The sequence below is a fragment of the Bos taurus genome, chromosome 4 (genome assembly GCF_002263795.3).
Source record: "Bos taurus isolate L1 Dominette 01449 registration number 42190680 breed Hereford chromosome 4, ARS-UCD2.0, whole genome shotgun sequence".
Taxonomy (NCBI): Eukaryota; Metazoa; Chordata; class Mammalia; order Artiodactyla; family Bovidae; genus Bos; species Bos taurus.
This window is the reverse complement of record NC_037331.1, coordinates 64636378-64653297: the sequence shown is the minus strand read 5'-3', so window position 1 is coordinate 64653297 and position 16920 is coordinate 64636378. Positions and strand designations below refer to the sequence as shown.

General features: G+C 40.8%; 1 protein-coding gene across 6 annotated transcripts in view; it reads right to left on the bottom strand.

Moving 5' to 3' along the window:
- PDE1C (phosphodiesterase 1C) overlaps window positions 1-16920 on the bottom strand; it is a 540295-nt gene that overhangs the window by 64190 nt on the left and 459185 nt on the right. For all 6 annotated transcript variants that reach the window (XM_024991087.2, XM_024991083.2, XM_024991084.2 and 3 more), the window contains exons 15-16: window positions 15196-15371; window positions 5353-5583 (exon numbers count right to left, since the gene is read on the bottom strand). In XM_024991087.2, coding sequence (XP_024846855.1) covers window positions 5353-5583; window positions 15196-15371 — 407 coding nt within the window. The remainder of the gene's footprint in view (window positions 1-5352; window positions 5584-15195; window positions 15372-16920) is intronic.

Sequence of the window (16920 nt, the reverse complement as noted above, 5' to 3'; positions counted from 1 at the left end):
AGCAAATCATGAGCCAGTCCACGAGCCAGTCTGGCCCGTTACCATTAATGGATGTAAAGTTTTATTGGAACCTAGCCACACCCATTCATTTACATACAGTCTGTAGTTGCTTTTAAGCTGCAGTGGTAGAGCTGAACAGTTACAACAGAGACACACAAAGCCAGGAATATTTACTATCTGGGCCTACACAGAAAATGTTTGCTGTCCAAGATAGTTAAATAATCCTTGGGCAGATTTGTTTGAAAATATGCTTTTCTAGCATTGAAAGGACATGGCAACATTTTTCTCAAACTCTCAAGTTTCAGATATTTTTCTTACAAAGCATACTGATGGCAGCTTTCTTTCTAGCCTGCATAAAACCAAGAATAGGTCACTACTGAATTACTGGCATTATTTAAGCAAAAAGATCCTAATAATTATTGCATCCAGGAAGAAGGGGGAATAGGGCCTGTGGTGGGAGGGCTACATTTACCCTTTCTACTTTCTTTGTGCCAGGCAGTATGCTAAATGCTTTGCATGCATCATTTCACTCAATTTGTACAGCAATCCCATTATGAAGGTATTATTATTGATATATAAATTCATCAAAGATTCATTCACTAAGTGATCAATATGCTGAATAATAAGTCACCAAATGATTGAGGATGTCTTCCAATTTGAATTTTGCCTTGAGTTCACTGCAAGTTCACACACTGGTCAGGCCAACCGTGTTGAGTTGCAATGGACTGCCAGCCTTCTAGTGTTTCACACTCTCCCAGGCCCCATTTCTCCCAAACTTTGCAGAAGTATCTCCCTCTGCAGCCAAACTGTTGCTATTGGCTACTTTAGATTTGGTTTAAACCATTGATCTGACAAATGACCAACTGACCATTTTGCTTAAATATTAAACAGACGAATGGATGTGAGACTCGTATAAACATCTCAATTTTATAGCTATGGAACTTGAAGCACAAGTAAAGTAATTGACCATAACATACACATATGGATCTGATTTTAGAAGCCAAGTTCTCAAGTACTGTATTTTGCAACTTCCCTAAGAAGTTTAAGTTCTAGATTTCAGACTTCCATTTACTGTTGCCATTTCTAAATGCCTTTGGTCTACTGATTAATAAAGAAATGGTTATGTAAGGCTAATTCAAGATGAATTCAAGGATAATTCAAGATAATTATCTAAGGATAATTCAAGATAATTAGGTTGCAATACATTCTTAAGTAGTTTTGCAATACAAAATAAGTAGTTTTAATGGAATTTGACAAATTCTAAGCTTGGGGGAAGGGGAGCCAACTCTGGCCAGAGTGCGAGCAGGAGTCTGAGCGCAGTACGTGGTTACCACCACCACCAATGGCCAAAATAGATGGATTCCTTTGGCGACCCATGGCACAGTCCAAACACTGGCTTTTCCCTGTTTTAAGGATGCCAGAAATGAACTCAAGGATGATCTTGAGCCTTGCAGTCAAACCAATTCCCTGCAGAAAAATGCTCTTTCTTTCCTCAATGAGCCTTCATACCCCTAAAGCACAATAATTTAAGCTTTCAGGGTTGCCCTGCATTGGAGCTTTACCCACAGTTGCAGCAAAGCCAGGAAGTCAGCAGGAGAGGTTTGGTGTGCTGGATGCTGGCCAGCAGCCCATGGCAGGCTGGCCTGCCTTCTCCTCAGTCAGGGTTGGGGAGGCTGAGAGGGAAAGTGCCTTGATGGAGACCAAAGCTTAGGGGTTCCCAAGATTGCTGATAGGGGCTCAAACTTCTAGAACCCCAATGAGCCAACGTCCTTCAGTTCTATCCTAAAAGTATCTTAGGCAGCCACAAAGAAGGGTGCCAGTAAAGTGACATATGTTTGTCTTATGATGTTCCTTGAATGGAATCCATTAGGAATTTCCCATGGGTTGAAAATGGACTAACAGCTGATATGAGCTGTTCTTCAATAAACATGGGGAAACAAAGCGCCTTTCTGTGCAGTTACAAATCATTTTAATTAGGCTGCTGCAACCCGGTCCCAAACCACCATCAGCCTTTCTTATTACTGCTCAAAATTGATTTATTTTCCCACCTCTCATTTAATACTTAATTTTTAAGGGAAATGGCAGACCAGTGCTTACTTTGGGAAGTAAACACAGTTGTGAGTCAACCCAGCCTAGTTGAAAATTTGGACTCCTATTTGTGCCTTTCAGGCTCTCCCCCTAATTATCTTCAAAATATTGATAAATTATTGTCACCTCTGCCCTCACTGGGTATTAATTTATACCTGTCTCATAGAATGTATAACCTCCTGTGTGACCAGCGTATTTGTATTCATTGGTTTCATTTCCTGACCATATAACTATGGCCCAGGGACCAAACCTGACCCCACTGCCTGGTTGTATATGGCCCACGACCTAAGAACAGTTTTTGTATTATTAAATGGTTGATAAAAAAGAGAAGGTTATTTAATGTTATGTGAGAATCTAAATGTTCATAAATAAAGTTTTATTGCAACACAGCCATTCTCATTTGTTTACATGTTATCTGCGGTTGCTTTTGTGCTAAAACAGGTCTCTGTTAAGCAGTTGCAACAGAGACCAAATGGCAGCAACGTATAACATTCACTATCTGATCCTTTATAGAAAGAGTATGCCAACCCCTGGAAGAAGTAGATTATAAACATTTTGTGGACAAGAGTTGAGTCTCAATGTTCTTCTGATTTCCCGCTCTTCCCGACAGTGCTGAACGTCTCAAATAGGGTCATGCTGGCGAAAGAAGATAGAATTTGGATCTACATTATCCTGGAATTTGGCCTAAAATCTCTACTGAATGTTTCCTTGGGCTTAAGCAAGTGATTTAACCTCTCTGAGTCTTAGTTTCCTCATCTACAAAATGGAAATGAGTATGTCTACCTCACACAGTTGTTAGGATTTTTAAATGATTTAATGTGTATAAAATCCCACCTATAATGTCTAGCACATGTTATGCATTCCATAAGTGTTACTGACATAATAATAACTTTTTTTTTTTTTTTTAGTTAAGGAAAAGGCATTTAAAATCCACATTTCTAATAGGAAAAACGTAGAGAAGAAACACATCTTGCCTTTCTCACAGCCCTTATGTACTCCTCCTTTGGGAAGGAGATGCTTATCTAAAAGGAAGAGTTGAATATGCATGGTTCAGTCCAGCCACCCACTGTCCAGCCCTCAACCCGCTTTGAGATGTGTTTTCCACAAGACACACCCCTTTTCTGTTACTGCAGAAAGAGCTTGCTCCGGTGGAGTGATGGGGCGAGACCTGAGCCCATCTGCTCTGCTGGTGTCTGGTGGGCTAAGCCTAGTGTAGGCCATATGTGAGAAGCCCACACTCAGCAGACCAACTCTATGTTTTTCACTTCACAGCTCCACTGGCAGTGGAGCTAAAATTCTGACCACTTTTTGATTCTTGCATCTCTCAGTTGGTTCATTCCTTGGGAGGAAGAAAGGAGTATACTACATTGCTCTCTAGGGCTTTCCAGGTGGCCCAGATGGTAAAGAATCTGCCGGCAATGCAGGAGATCTAGGTTCAATCCCTGAGTCGGGAAGATGCCCTGGAGAAGGAAATGGCAACCCACTCCAGCGTTCTTGCCTGAAGAATCCCATGGACAGAGGAGACTGGCGAGCTGTAGTCCATGAGGTCACAAAGAATTGAACACAACTGAGCATGCATGCACTAAAACTTCATCAGTTCTATTATAAATTCTTATTAAATTGAATATATTTGCCAGACTATGATACTTGAATACAGAGTCAATCAGTTATGAGCAGGCTCCAGAACCTGGCTGCTAACAGGCTGGGCAAGTCAAACGATGGCCTCCCTTGCTTCCTGGGGTGCTCTTGGGGCTTACCTGAAGGAATTTATGCAAAGCTCTTGAGGCATGATATGAGCTATTAGCATTATTTTATGGATTAAAATATTGTTTTCTGATTCTACATGCTAATATGTCAGTTGCAAAAATACTTGGGGAGTGTTACGCTAACACTTTCAACATACTTCTCATTTACCTGAGCGGCATAGTGTCATAGCTAGATCATTCAGAGGAGATCACCTGGATCTACCAGGTAGATAAGACAGTGAATATGTAAAGAGAGAATTTGTTTATTTACTAAAAATCTTTTTTAAAGTATGGTCTTTTTAATTTATTTTTTGGCCGAGCTGTGCAGCTTGCAGGCTTCCCAGGGGGCTCAGTGGTAAAGAATCCACCTGCCAATGCAGGAGACACAGGAGACACAGGTTTAATCCCTGGGTCGGGAAAATCTCCTGGAGGAGGAAATGGCAACCCACTCCAGTATTCTTGCCTGAAAAATTCCCATGGACAGAGGAGCACTGTGGGCTACAGTGTATAGGGTCACAAAGAGTGGGACAGGACTAAACACAAGCACAGCTAACTCACAGTACAGCTTGTAGGATCTTAGTTCCCCGACCAGGGGCCAAACCTGGCCCCCTGCAATAGAAGCACGGAGTCCTAACACTCCTAAACTGCCACAGAATTCCCAGGACAGAACCGAAAACAGCACCTGGTATATAATCAATAAATGCTAGTTGTTTTGTTGTTGTTGTTATCACTATTATTGTTGGAAGGTCACAAGTGGCCCAGGCTGTGAGCAACTATTATTATGCACATTTTACAGAGACAGTGGAGGGTTAAGTAACCTGGCCAAGACCAGAAAAAGTGAGAGGCATAGCTGTGACTTGAACCCAGGTCTGTTGGACTGCCGAACAACCTCACCACAGGCTGGCACTTGTCAGCTCCAGTGACTCTGAACTTCCTGCTGTTCCCTTAAACAAGGTAACCAATTCCATGCCCCTGTGCCTTAGCTCCGCTTATTCTCTACGGCTGAGAAGTCCCTGTGTTCCCCCAAATTTCTGCATTTAAAGTCCACGTTAGACACCACCTCTTCTTAAAGTTTTATTTGACATTTACTACATCTGGCAATCCCTAGACCGAACAGATCTTACACAGACATGAGTCCCGGCCCTCCCGGGGGAAGGTACATACAGAAAGCTGCCTTTCCATTCATCCATTCTGACACTAAGCACTCAGAAATTGTACTGGGATTGCTAATACGAATTTCTCCTTTAGAAAGCAGGCATTTGCCAGAGTCTCCAGTACAGCTGGGCAGGGCCCAAAGGTATAAATCTCCCCACAGACAATGGCCCAAGCAAACTTCTGGCTGCCTTTGATGGGATCCTGATGGGATCCACAGCTCAGAGAGATGTGATCAGCAGCAGCTGGAATGGCCAGGCTGTCCTGCTCTGTGAGCTGTCCTTGCAGGGGCAGTTCTTTGCCAGCGTCCATTCATCATATCATTAACACCCTGAAAAAAGCCTTTCACCGGCACAATTCTACTCACCATTCTGCTGCTTTTCTCCTGATGACTTCTCAGTTTTGGAATTTTTCCCATGAGGGTTGTTGCTTTTATTCGTTCGTGTTCCATTGACTTGATTCTTAGCTTCCCCAGATGTCTTTTTCTCAGCTTTACCAGATGCACTTTCTTCAGCTTGGCTTTTGGCTTCCATTTCCTTTTGCTTCTCCTCTGCGGCCAGGCGAGCCTTTTCTTCTGCTTCCTTCTTGGCTTTCTCCTCTGCATCCGGGGCAAGTCAGGAAAGGTGGAGAAAAGGTAAGAAGTCATGCCACTAGGAGAACTGTCTCTCTGAACAAAAACAAGAGTTTGCATTGGGAGTTAATGCACTAAAATGACCTAAGGTGTTTACCAAGTGTTTGGAATATAATTTTGATTAATTCAAGTCAGATTGGTACGTATACTCAGGAAACCTATAAAATCAGTTCAATGGTGATGTCACTTCCCAAAACAGTACGTTAGAAGAAGGGGCAGGGAGAAAGTAATAATAAGGATAATAATAATTAATAAACCAATACTGTAACTGGCATTATTAATATTACTATTATCATCAATAAGTTCTCCTGAATGCATCCTCAGTGTCAGGTATTACACTAAGTGCTTCTTAAGGATTACTTCCTCTCATTCTCAACCTTATATGGCATATACTATTATCATAACCCTATTTTTGAAAAGTGGAATCAAGGCTCAGAGACATTACAAAACTCTCCTACAGCCTCACTGAATGTAAAAACTGAAGCTTCATGTACATTTGGAGTTTAAACATAAAAAATTGATTACAAAACAAAAAGACTTGGACAAAAACCACCACTGAAATCATATAGTTTCAGGCTACTGTCTATGAATTTAAAAGTGGGAAGAGAGTAATGAAGCCTCACGGAAAAACATGGTCTCCAAACTGGTATCCAAACCAGATGAGAGGTGGCCTTGAGTATGGCCAGGGATCCTGATCTGTGTCTTCCTCTTTAATGAGAGGATATCAGTCTTATTTACAATTTGGTTGACTGAAAGGGTCTGGCTCTATGTTTAACCAAACACATAGGGTAACTGCCTATCATCAAGGATTCATGAAAAACTTGATACATTCATTCAATTAATATTTATTGAGCAACTACAGTGTCAAACACCATTTTAGGCACTGGGAATACAGTAGTGAGCAAGAAGACTTAAGGAGTAGAAAAGACAATAATTAAACTAATGAATCACTAAGATAAATTTCAGGTGCTTTACAAAAAAAGGAAACTGGAGTAATATGGTAGAAAATGATCAGCATACGTGAAGGACATAGAGTTACATAAGGAGGTGAAGAAGGAGATTTAACTAAACTTTGAATGATGAATTGTTGACCATGCAAAAATAAAGGGAAAAAGTATTCCAGGCAGAGGAAATAAAAAATGTAAGGTCATAAGATTGGACCAAGGTTGGTATGTTCCAGGGACAGTGAGTTGGCCAGTATGGTTAAATCAACTTAAAAGTGACAGGTGATGTGGTCAAGCGACGAATGACATGTAAGGCTGGAGGCAATGAAATGAAGCTTGGTTGTAGGAAGTAACCTACAGAGACCAATAGAAGATACCTGACAAAGACCAATTCTGCTTTAGGGTCTAGAGACTTCACTGTCCAGCATTCAAATCACTCAAAAGGTCTTTCACCTCCACTCTGAAAGACTAATTGTATTTTTTTTTCTCTAAATGTGTTACAAATATCCCACACCTCATAACCAAGGGTCCTCTTTATTTCTCCTGGTTAGTCTTGGTCCAGAAACATCTGGCTTTCATAGATGACAAGAGCATTTTTAATCGAATGGGCACCAGAGTCATTATCCACGTGATTGTGTTTCCCTTTGTTTCAGCTGCTAAAGCGCACAAAGCTCAGATTTGGTTTCAGGTTCACATGTTCACAGGGCTTTATGGCATTATACTTCGTGCATGTCTATGATCTCTGGCTTCATTTTACTCTTCTTGCCCTTAAATTTGCCTGGCTCAGATGTCCTTAATACATTATGAAGTTTTCATTCATCCTTTCACTGATTCATCTATCCACCCCTTCACTCAACCAAACTAATGCACTGGCCTCATCTCAGACAAATTAAATCGGACTCTGGAGGGAGAGTGGCAAGAACAGGATATTTTTAATGCTCTCCAGATGATCTAACACACAATCGGGATTGACAAGCATTGGTTTAAATTTTAAATGTTTGCAATTCACCGTTTCATGACATTCTACTTCCCCACAGGATGTATTTATAATTTACAATGTAAAGATAAGGAGGGCTTCCCTGGTGGCTCAGTGGTAAAGTATGCACCTGCCAATGCAGGAGACACGAATTCAATCCCTGGTCTGGGAAAATCCCAAACGCCATGGCACAGCTAAGCTTGTGCACCACAACTACTGAGGCTGCGCTCCCTAGCCTGGGAGCCGCAACTACTGAGCCCACGTGCCACAACCAGTGAAGCCCACATGCCTGGAGCCTGTGCTCTGTAGCAAGAAAAGCGACTGCAATAAGTAGCCCACGCACCACAACTAGAGAGCAGCCTATGCAACAATGAAGACCCAGCACAGCCAAAAATAAATAAATAAATAAAATTATTTTTAAAAGGTAAAGAAAAATTTCTTTACAAAATCACATAATTATGTGCATATGTGGTAGGTCTTCTGATTTCTACAGAAAGGTGCAACTAGAGAGTAAAAGAATACCCTTGCAGAATAAGACAGGGAAATGGCATCCTCGGTAGGCTCAGGCCCAAAATGGCTCCTCTCATGTTCACCCAGACTTCCTCTCATGCTTCTGTAGTATCCCAAGAACACAGGTCAAATGTCACCTCCATCACTGAACCCCCACTGCTTGGTATAGTGTCTGTCACCTAGAAGATGCTCATGAAGTACTTGATTTCTACATGAAATGTACACAATGGCTTTGATTCACCCTGTCTGCCTATGAACCTGACTTGATTCCATCATCAGCAATCCAGGTCAGTATAAAATACAGAAACTATACACACTCTGAAGTCCAGTCCTGAAAGAATTAGCCATTTGACTGTAGCTGACTGTAGGTAAGAAAAAGAGGACTGTACTTACTGTACAGAGAGGGAAAGTGGGGCAAGGGGGAAGATAATTCGTTTATACTTAGGCATCAGGTAAAATAATGTATAATCCCTTTATAGAATCCCCTCTGAATCTGTGGCAAACTTTAAACATTCAGAATATCTCCAAGTTAAAAGTAATTTTGATAAAAGCTGAAGGTATTAAATTCTGGTTTGCTACAAGAGCACAACATATTATCTGAGCAATAAAAATTCATTTGACAACTGAGTCAGACCAATTTTATATGGAAAATCTAGAAAAAAAAAAAAACTGGGGGTGGTACATTTCAGAAACAAGTCTGTTTGGGCTTAACCACAGCTGACAATAGGCAATTAATGTTTAACTTAATGAATGGTAGCATAGGAAATAGATGGGGAAACAGTGGAAACACTGTTAGACTATTTTTTGCGGCTCCAAAATCACTGCAGATGGTGACTGCAGCCATGAAATTAAAAGACGCTTACTCCTTGGAAGGAAAGTTATGACCAATCTAGATAGCATATTAAAAAGCAGAGACATTACTTTGCCAACAAAAGTCCATCTAGTCAAGGCTATGGTTTTTCCAGTGGTAATGTATGGATATGAGAGTTGGACCATGAAGAAGGCTGAGCGCCGAAGAATTGATGCTTTTGAACTGTGGTGTTGGAGAAGACTCTTGAGAGTCCCTTGGACTGCAAGGAGATCCAACCAGTCCATTCTAAAGGAGATCAGCCCTGGGTGTTCATTGGAAGGACTGATGCTAAAGCTGAAACTCCAGTACTTTGGCCACTGCATGAGAAGAGTTGACTCATTGGAAAAGACTCTGATGCTGGGAGTGATTGGGGGCGGGAGGAAAAGGGGACGACAGGATGAGATGGCTGGATGGCATCACCGACTCAACGGACATGAGTTTGATTGAACTCCGGGAGATGGTGATGGACAGGGAGGCCTGGTGTGCTGCGATTCATGGGGTCGTAGAGTCGGACACGACTGAGCGACTGAACTGAACTGAATTGAACTGAGCTTTTATGATACCATAATCAGATGTGATGCGATTCCTTTCCTTGCAGCAACTGCGTTTCAGTGGATTGTTCTGAAATGGTCTACAACCTTACTCTACTCCCATCTCTCCCTCACATCTCTGAAATATATGACATTGATGTGATCAGCCATCAGCTTTAAGTGCTACTACTCCAAGTAGGTAGACAAAAGCAAGTAAACACATATATAAGAAAAGAAAAAATAAACTACAGGAGATACATCTGTTCCACTGTAATCTGATCCCCTTATATTTTCAGGGTGAAGTATTAATGACATTAAATCTTTCCTACTATGAGATAAAGCAGGTGATAGAACAATTAATTTGTATCTGATTACAGGTTCCAGAGATGACATATATGTACAGAATGAACTTTGGGGGCTTTAGATTTAACATCCTAGGCTTCTAGACTAGTAGAAAGCAAATGCTGTAGTTCAATCTCATTTCCTTCTGCTTTTCAGTTCACACTATGTATGGTGATGTGATCATTATGCTGCTGCTGCTGCTGCTGCTGCTGCGTCGCTTCAGTCGTGTCCGACTCTGTGCGACCCCATAAACGGCAGCCCATCAGGCTCCACCGTCCCTGGGATTCTCCAGGCAAGAACACTGGAGTGGGTTGCCATTTCCTTCTCCAATGTATGAAAGTGAAAAGTGAAAGTGAAGTCGCTCAGTCTTGTCTGACTTAGCGACCCCCCGGACTGCAGCCCACCAGGCTCCTCCGTCCATTATGAGAATGGCCCAAAACAAGGAGCTTAAGAGTTACGGCAGCACAGACCCCTCATGATCCATAAATTATTAATGCATCCCTCCTGAGAGCTAATTCTATCCCACACTGAATGTCTGTGCAGTCTTGGAGAAATACATTGATTTCTTCATTTTACTTGCTTTTCTAAATTATGATACTATAGGCTCTTGCTTAAAAGTGGTATTGGGCTAATTATCTCTTAATATAATTCTCTAAAATGCCTACCTAAACTACCTACAGAGAAAGAAAGAAAGAAAAGGAGAGAAACTAACTTAAAAAAGACAAACAACATACTAGATTAGTTTTGAATAGTCAACTTTTGATAATATGTAAGTACAACATAAAGGTACTCCTAGCCACTTCAGGACTCAGAAGATGTTTCCATGGTACCTTTCTAAAATTTTTAACCAAAGTGCTTCAGCTGACAGAAAATTTAGTCAACATTAAAAATTCAGAATGAGGAAAATATGTTAATGATGTGCAAAAATACTAGTAAATCATAGTGTTAAATAAAAATAACTATTAAGTTGGATATAAAACTTGATGCAATTATTTAAAATAATATTAAAGGATAAGTTAATTATAAGTCTTCTTATGACATGTTGTGTCCGACTCTTTGTGACTCCATGGGCTGCAGCCTACCAGGCTCCTCTGTTCATGGGATTCTCCAGGTAAGAATACTTAAGTGGGTTGCATTTCCTTCTCCACGGGATCTTCCCAACCCAGGATTGAACTCAGGTCTCCTGTACTACATGCTAGCCATCTGAACCACCAAGGAATTATAAAATAGTCATTTACTTACAATTTACTTATAATCACCTAGGTTGAAAATCTTATATTATTTCAATAAAAACTGAGTGACAATGGAGGAAATTTTTTAAAATTCAATAAACTTCTCAGCATTTGCAAAGGAGTATCATTATATACTATTTCATATTTACATTGACAGAGATATAATTCAATAAAAATATAAAGCTAATCTCTGAGAAAATAAAAATAAGATGTATTTTGAAAGACCATAAACAAAGTTAAAAGACATAGGACAAACTGACTGACTAACTAACTGGATGGAGGTAGGATAGAAATTGCAAGACAGTTTGTCAACTGAAGAATTGCTATCCTTAATATACAAAGAGTTATTATGAATCAATAATAAAAATGTAAACATCCTCAAGAGTAAAATAATGGGAAAAAATATAAAGAAATGGCATTCTCACTACACTTCTACTGAAGGAGAACACCTAGTTTAAAAAAAAAAAAAACTTTCCAGAAACAAATTTGATAACATATATCAAGAGCTTTAGAATTTTTCACCTACTTTGATAGAGAAATCAAATATTTAGAAATATATTCTAGGTAAATGATCATATGGAGACTCAAGATTTATGAATTTGGATGTTCATAACAATGTTATATACAATAATGAAGAATTGGAAACTAACATACTCAGTAACAGAGGGATGGTTCAACTATGATATTACATACAGTAGCCATATAAATCACACTTTCTAAGAATATTCAGTATAAGAATAAAATCTTCAAAATAGAAACAGAGAAGGAAAATACAATATTACACTATGATCTCAATTTAAGGAAAAAATGTTTACTTATGAATATGTACAAAAGGGAGCGTCCCAGGTGGCTCAGTGGTAAAGAATCTGCCTGCCAACGCAGGAGACACAGGTTCAATCTCCGGGTCAGGAAGATCCTCTGGAGGAGAAAACTGCAACTCACTCCAGTATTCTTGCCTGGAAAGTCCCATGGACAGAGGAGCCTGGCAGGCTACCGCCTGGCAGGGGTCACAAAGGACTGGATAAGACAACAGAGAAGGAGCACGGTGCACAGGAAATCAAATTTTAAAAAATTACATCAGAATTTCAACAATAGTTACGTTTTGCTGGAATGAGTGACTTTTATTTTCTTCTTTGTATATTTTGTTTATATTTCAGCATTGTAACCTAGACACCTATTATTCTTACACCAGAAAAACATGTTTAAAAAGTGTCAAATTCTGAATGGAAACTAATCAATATTGATAATACTTGCAAATTGTCATGCCTACATATCTTTGTATGTGAATAATGAGTTTCAGTCCTGAGAGCTGTAAAAAAATATATATTGATTCAATCTTTCCTGACAACTATGTGTTCTGGCCTAGCTAGATAGGTTGATTAAAAAATTAAAGCCTTAGATTTAATTCCATTTCTGATCAATTTAATAACAACATATATTCAAGTGCCCCAATGCAGGGCAGCCTTTGCTGAAATCAGGATTTTCCGGTGAAAAAGAATCACGAACAAAACATTCTTGGATAGTGCAGCACAAACCAATCACCAACAGAAAAACAGATGCAAACTGAATAAGAAAATGTTATAAAATATTAATTATACGCTGCATTTTGACCACCACTTTCTTAACTTTGCATTTAAACTTTCTTTTCCAATTTTTCAAAATAAGAGCTACCACTTATCAGGCAATAACCAGGTGCAGGCTCTGTTCTCATTCTTTACTTATATAATTTCTGTTCTTTGCACCACCTCTGGGGTATCTATTATTATCCCCCAAAGGGAATTTTCTCAAAGAATCTGCCTGGATTTGCCAAAGAGCATAGGGGAAGTAGGGATTCAATTCTCCCATTCCCCAACTAACTTTTGCTTTGATACCCAAACTGTCCTCCTAAAAAAAATACATAAACCCTGGGGGCTGTGCCTTTGTCAATCCCTTTTGCATTGTTCCCCACTTCATGCTCAACCCCAGACATCCTTCAAATCCTAGTTAGACACAAGAAGCCTTCCCAAGCACCTCAACCAGGCTGCTGCTGCTACTGCTGCTAAGTCAGTTGTGTCCGACTCTGCTCGACCCCACAGACGGCAGCCCACCAGGCTCCCCTGTCCCTGGGATTCTCCAGGCAAGAACACTGGAGTGGGTTGCCATTTCCTTCTCCAATGCATGAAAGGGAAAAGTGAAAGTGAAGTCGCTCAGTCGTGTCTGACTCTTAGCGACCCCATGGACTGCAGCCCACCAGGCTCCCCCATCCATGGGATTTTCCAGGCAAGAGTACTGGAGTGGGGTGCCATTGAGCTTATCTCTATTAGCATGCCTCACATATTTTAAAACTATTAGTGTTAATTTTGGGCTTCCCTGGTGGTTTAGATGTTAAAGAATCTGCCTGTGCACAGGAGACCTGGGTTCGATCCCTGGGTCAGGAAGATCTCCTGGAGTAGGAAGGGCTACACACTCTAGTATTCTTGCTTGGAGAATCCCAGGGACAGAGGAGCTTGGCAGGGTCTATGGGGTCATGGGGTCACAAAGAGTCAGACACGACAGAGCAACACACACTTTCACTTCTTTTTCAGTGTTTATTTACCTGTCCTTTTTAAAGGACCAATTTTCTTCTAGAAAAGAAACTGTCTAATGCTCTCCCAGGTGATTAGTTTCAGAAGGTAATTTTAGTAAGCCAGATAATTGCAAACAAATTATCTTGAAATACCACTTTCAATTGTGTATTGTCAGGAGTTGAATTTTCAAGTGTAATGAGTGTAATTGATTATAAGAGATTGCTTTCTCAAAATGATGCAGTAGCTGCCATTGCTGGTTGCAAAGCCTGCCAACAGGGAGGATTTCAATGTTTAAAGCATCCTTATAGACTGTGAGAGGCCACACTTAAAATATCGAAGAAGAGCTGGCTTCTTCTCCATAGCTCAGGACGTCCCCAAATGATAAGGGCCCAACTATGCCTTAAAAGAATTGTAAGTATAAACACTTTGCCCCACCTGAACTGAGAAGCCACTTGGACAGGACACAATGTTGGCCTTTGAATAACTCCAGCAGTGTGATCTTGTCTCTTCTCTCTCAACACTGGAAGCAGCGCCCCAGATATTTGAGGAACAAGACCTACTCCTACCCTTCTCCCTTGGGCAGAGACACTGGGTATATTAATGTGTGGAATGCTGTGACCGGTGATAAAACTTTGCTTGCCTGTTATAAAAGTCCAGGGCTCAAGGTCAGTGGGTGCTGGTGAGGAGTACAGGCTTCCACTGAACTCCCATTCCTACTTGGAAAGAAATTCTGTGCTAATGCCTCCCTGTCCCCACCCAGGAGATTTCGAGCTTTGAGGACAAGGATGCCTGATATTCACCTCGGTGAATAACACACAGTACAGAGCCTGGCATACAGTAGGCATGCAACAGATGTTGGCAAAAACTGACTGCTGTTGAAGGTGTACCTCCACAAAACCCACTGAGATTAGCCTCCTGGTTCTAGAACTCTAGAATCATCCACTCTAGAATTGTCTCTAGAATCAGGCATCATAGCTTCATGAGACTTACCACAGCTATGTGTTCCTGCTTAGACTACAGTATGAACATGTCATACGTACGAATCATGGAGCACATGCTCGGTAAACACAAACATGCAAATGAATTCTGACTTTCAAAAAACAAAGAGAGTTCAGTCATTTTTTGTGCATAGTACCAAGAGTGATGACTTTTCTTTGAATTTCTGTTTACCTGTGAGTTACCTTCATCTCAGAAGGTCAGCCTGAGTAATAACTGAAGGGAAGTTGAGAACATAAAGTTAAAAATGCATGTAAGGAGATTAAAGCTTTTTCTATCCCAGTGCAATGGCCGAGGTAGATAAAAGGAGTAAAGGCCTGATAAATGTGCCACATGTCATAAAATAAGAATGACAAGATGGCCTAGCAGAAACCAAGAAATAGGTGGTCCTCTGTACAATCTTCCTTTTGAGAAGTATCTGGACATATAGCACTAAGGTCATTCCACCAGGTGGCTTGGAAGTCAACCTCATTCTCTCATGCACTAAGTATTAGATATAATAAAGAGCAAAAGATGGTCTGTCCTAACATTCAACAATTTGAATATATAACCTGAGTTTGTGCTTCATTTTCAACACCTCTAAATCAGGGGTGGCAACATCTTGCTTGGTGAGTGGGTCTGAGTGGTATGAACAAGATTCCCCATCATCTTACCTTTGGGCACCTTGGCCCTCCATCTCTCCCGGTTAATGTGCACCACCTCAGTCCAAGTGGCTTTAAAACTCTTATAGTCAACAGGGATGACAGGGTTGTTGATTGGGGCACTTCCTTCTGAGCCAGAGCTCTTGACACCTGATCGCTTTGCATCTGTTGAACTGATGTTGTTCAAACTGGAGGATGAAAGAAAAAGATACCAAAGAGAGGGTTAGAGTTTGAAAATGTGTGCTGATAAGCAAGCCTAAAAGAAGAGTGGTGAACATGCATCAAGTTACTGTTGTGAAATTCCTGGGGCCTGAGGTTTGTCATTTTTATTTTCAATATGCAACTGCTGGGAAATTCTCCATTTTCAGCAGAAAAAAAGTCAAGGTTTCAGTCTCATGAGTATTGATAGTCCCAAAGGTCCCCATATTTCAAATGTTCTTTTTCCATATGACTAGATTCCCCACACATGAATTCTGTCTTTGACTTCCTGAAATTAACCCATTTAAACTTGACTTCCATTTGGTTCCACAGTTTGCCTACCTTCCTTCCCACTGACCACATTTCCAAGTCACTTAGTCACTTGGTCCTCTTTCTCTCTAGCTCCAACTCCTCCTGTACTCAAGAAACTCTGAGCCCAAGATACCCAAGGCTAGAATAAGGGGACTTCCACTTGTACCTGGGGGAAGGTAGAGAGGCATGGAGACTGAGAAATCAGTCATGCATAAGACTTGTTTTTTAATATAATACCACTGGAGAGGTCTCCTTGGTGGCTCAGTGGTAAAGAATTCACCTGCCAATGCAATAACCATGGGTTTGACCCCTGGTCCTGGAAGATCCTACATGCCTCGGGGCAACTAAGCCTGTGTGCCACAACTATTGAGCCTGTGCTCTGCAGTCTGGGAATGGCAACTACTGAGCCCTGAGTACTAATACTAGTACTAGTACTAGTACCCTGGCAACTACTAAAGCCCAAATGCCCTAGAGCCCATGCTCTGCAACAAGAGAAGCCATTGCAACAAGAAGCCCATGCACGGCAACAACGAGTAGCCCCTGCTCACTGCAACTAGAGAAAATCCATTCAGCAGCAAAGACCCAAACAGCCAAAAATAAATAAATGAATAAAATTACAAAAATATATTATACCACTTGAAGCTTTAAACAGAGGCAACTTTAGGAAATACAGAAATATATATATATATATATATATATATATAAAAACATAGAAAGTGCCAGCCTTCTGGGAAACTTTACTTTTTTGAAGGTGTACTTATTTTACATTAACTTTTATTGGAATACAGCTGCTTTACAATGTTGTGTTGGTTTCTACTGTACAGCAAAGTGAATCAGCTGTATGTACACATATATCCCCTCTTTTTTGGATTCCCTTCTGATTTAGGTGAACACAGGGCCTAAAGTATCACACATTTCCAGGGAACTACAGTCGTGACTGGCACAAATACAAATCCACTGAAGGACAATCAAGACTAACTAGATAAGTAGAGCAGATCTCAGCCCAGTGCTGGCAGAGTTGTGGGGGTGTGGGACTCAGGCAGGGGGCTTCTGACCTCTTTGTCGACAGCCTTGACTAGGTCCCTTCACCTTAAGCATTCCTGGGTTCCCTCTGTCCTAGTCTTCTTGTCCTTCTTCCTCTCATTGCTCTTCTATTCTTTTTCTTCTTCATTCCATTTCTCTCCTTTATGACAGGGCCCAAGGTTTTGATGGATGAGGAGGAGGCGA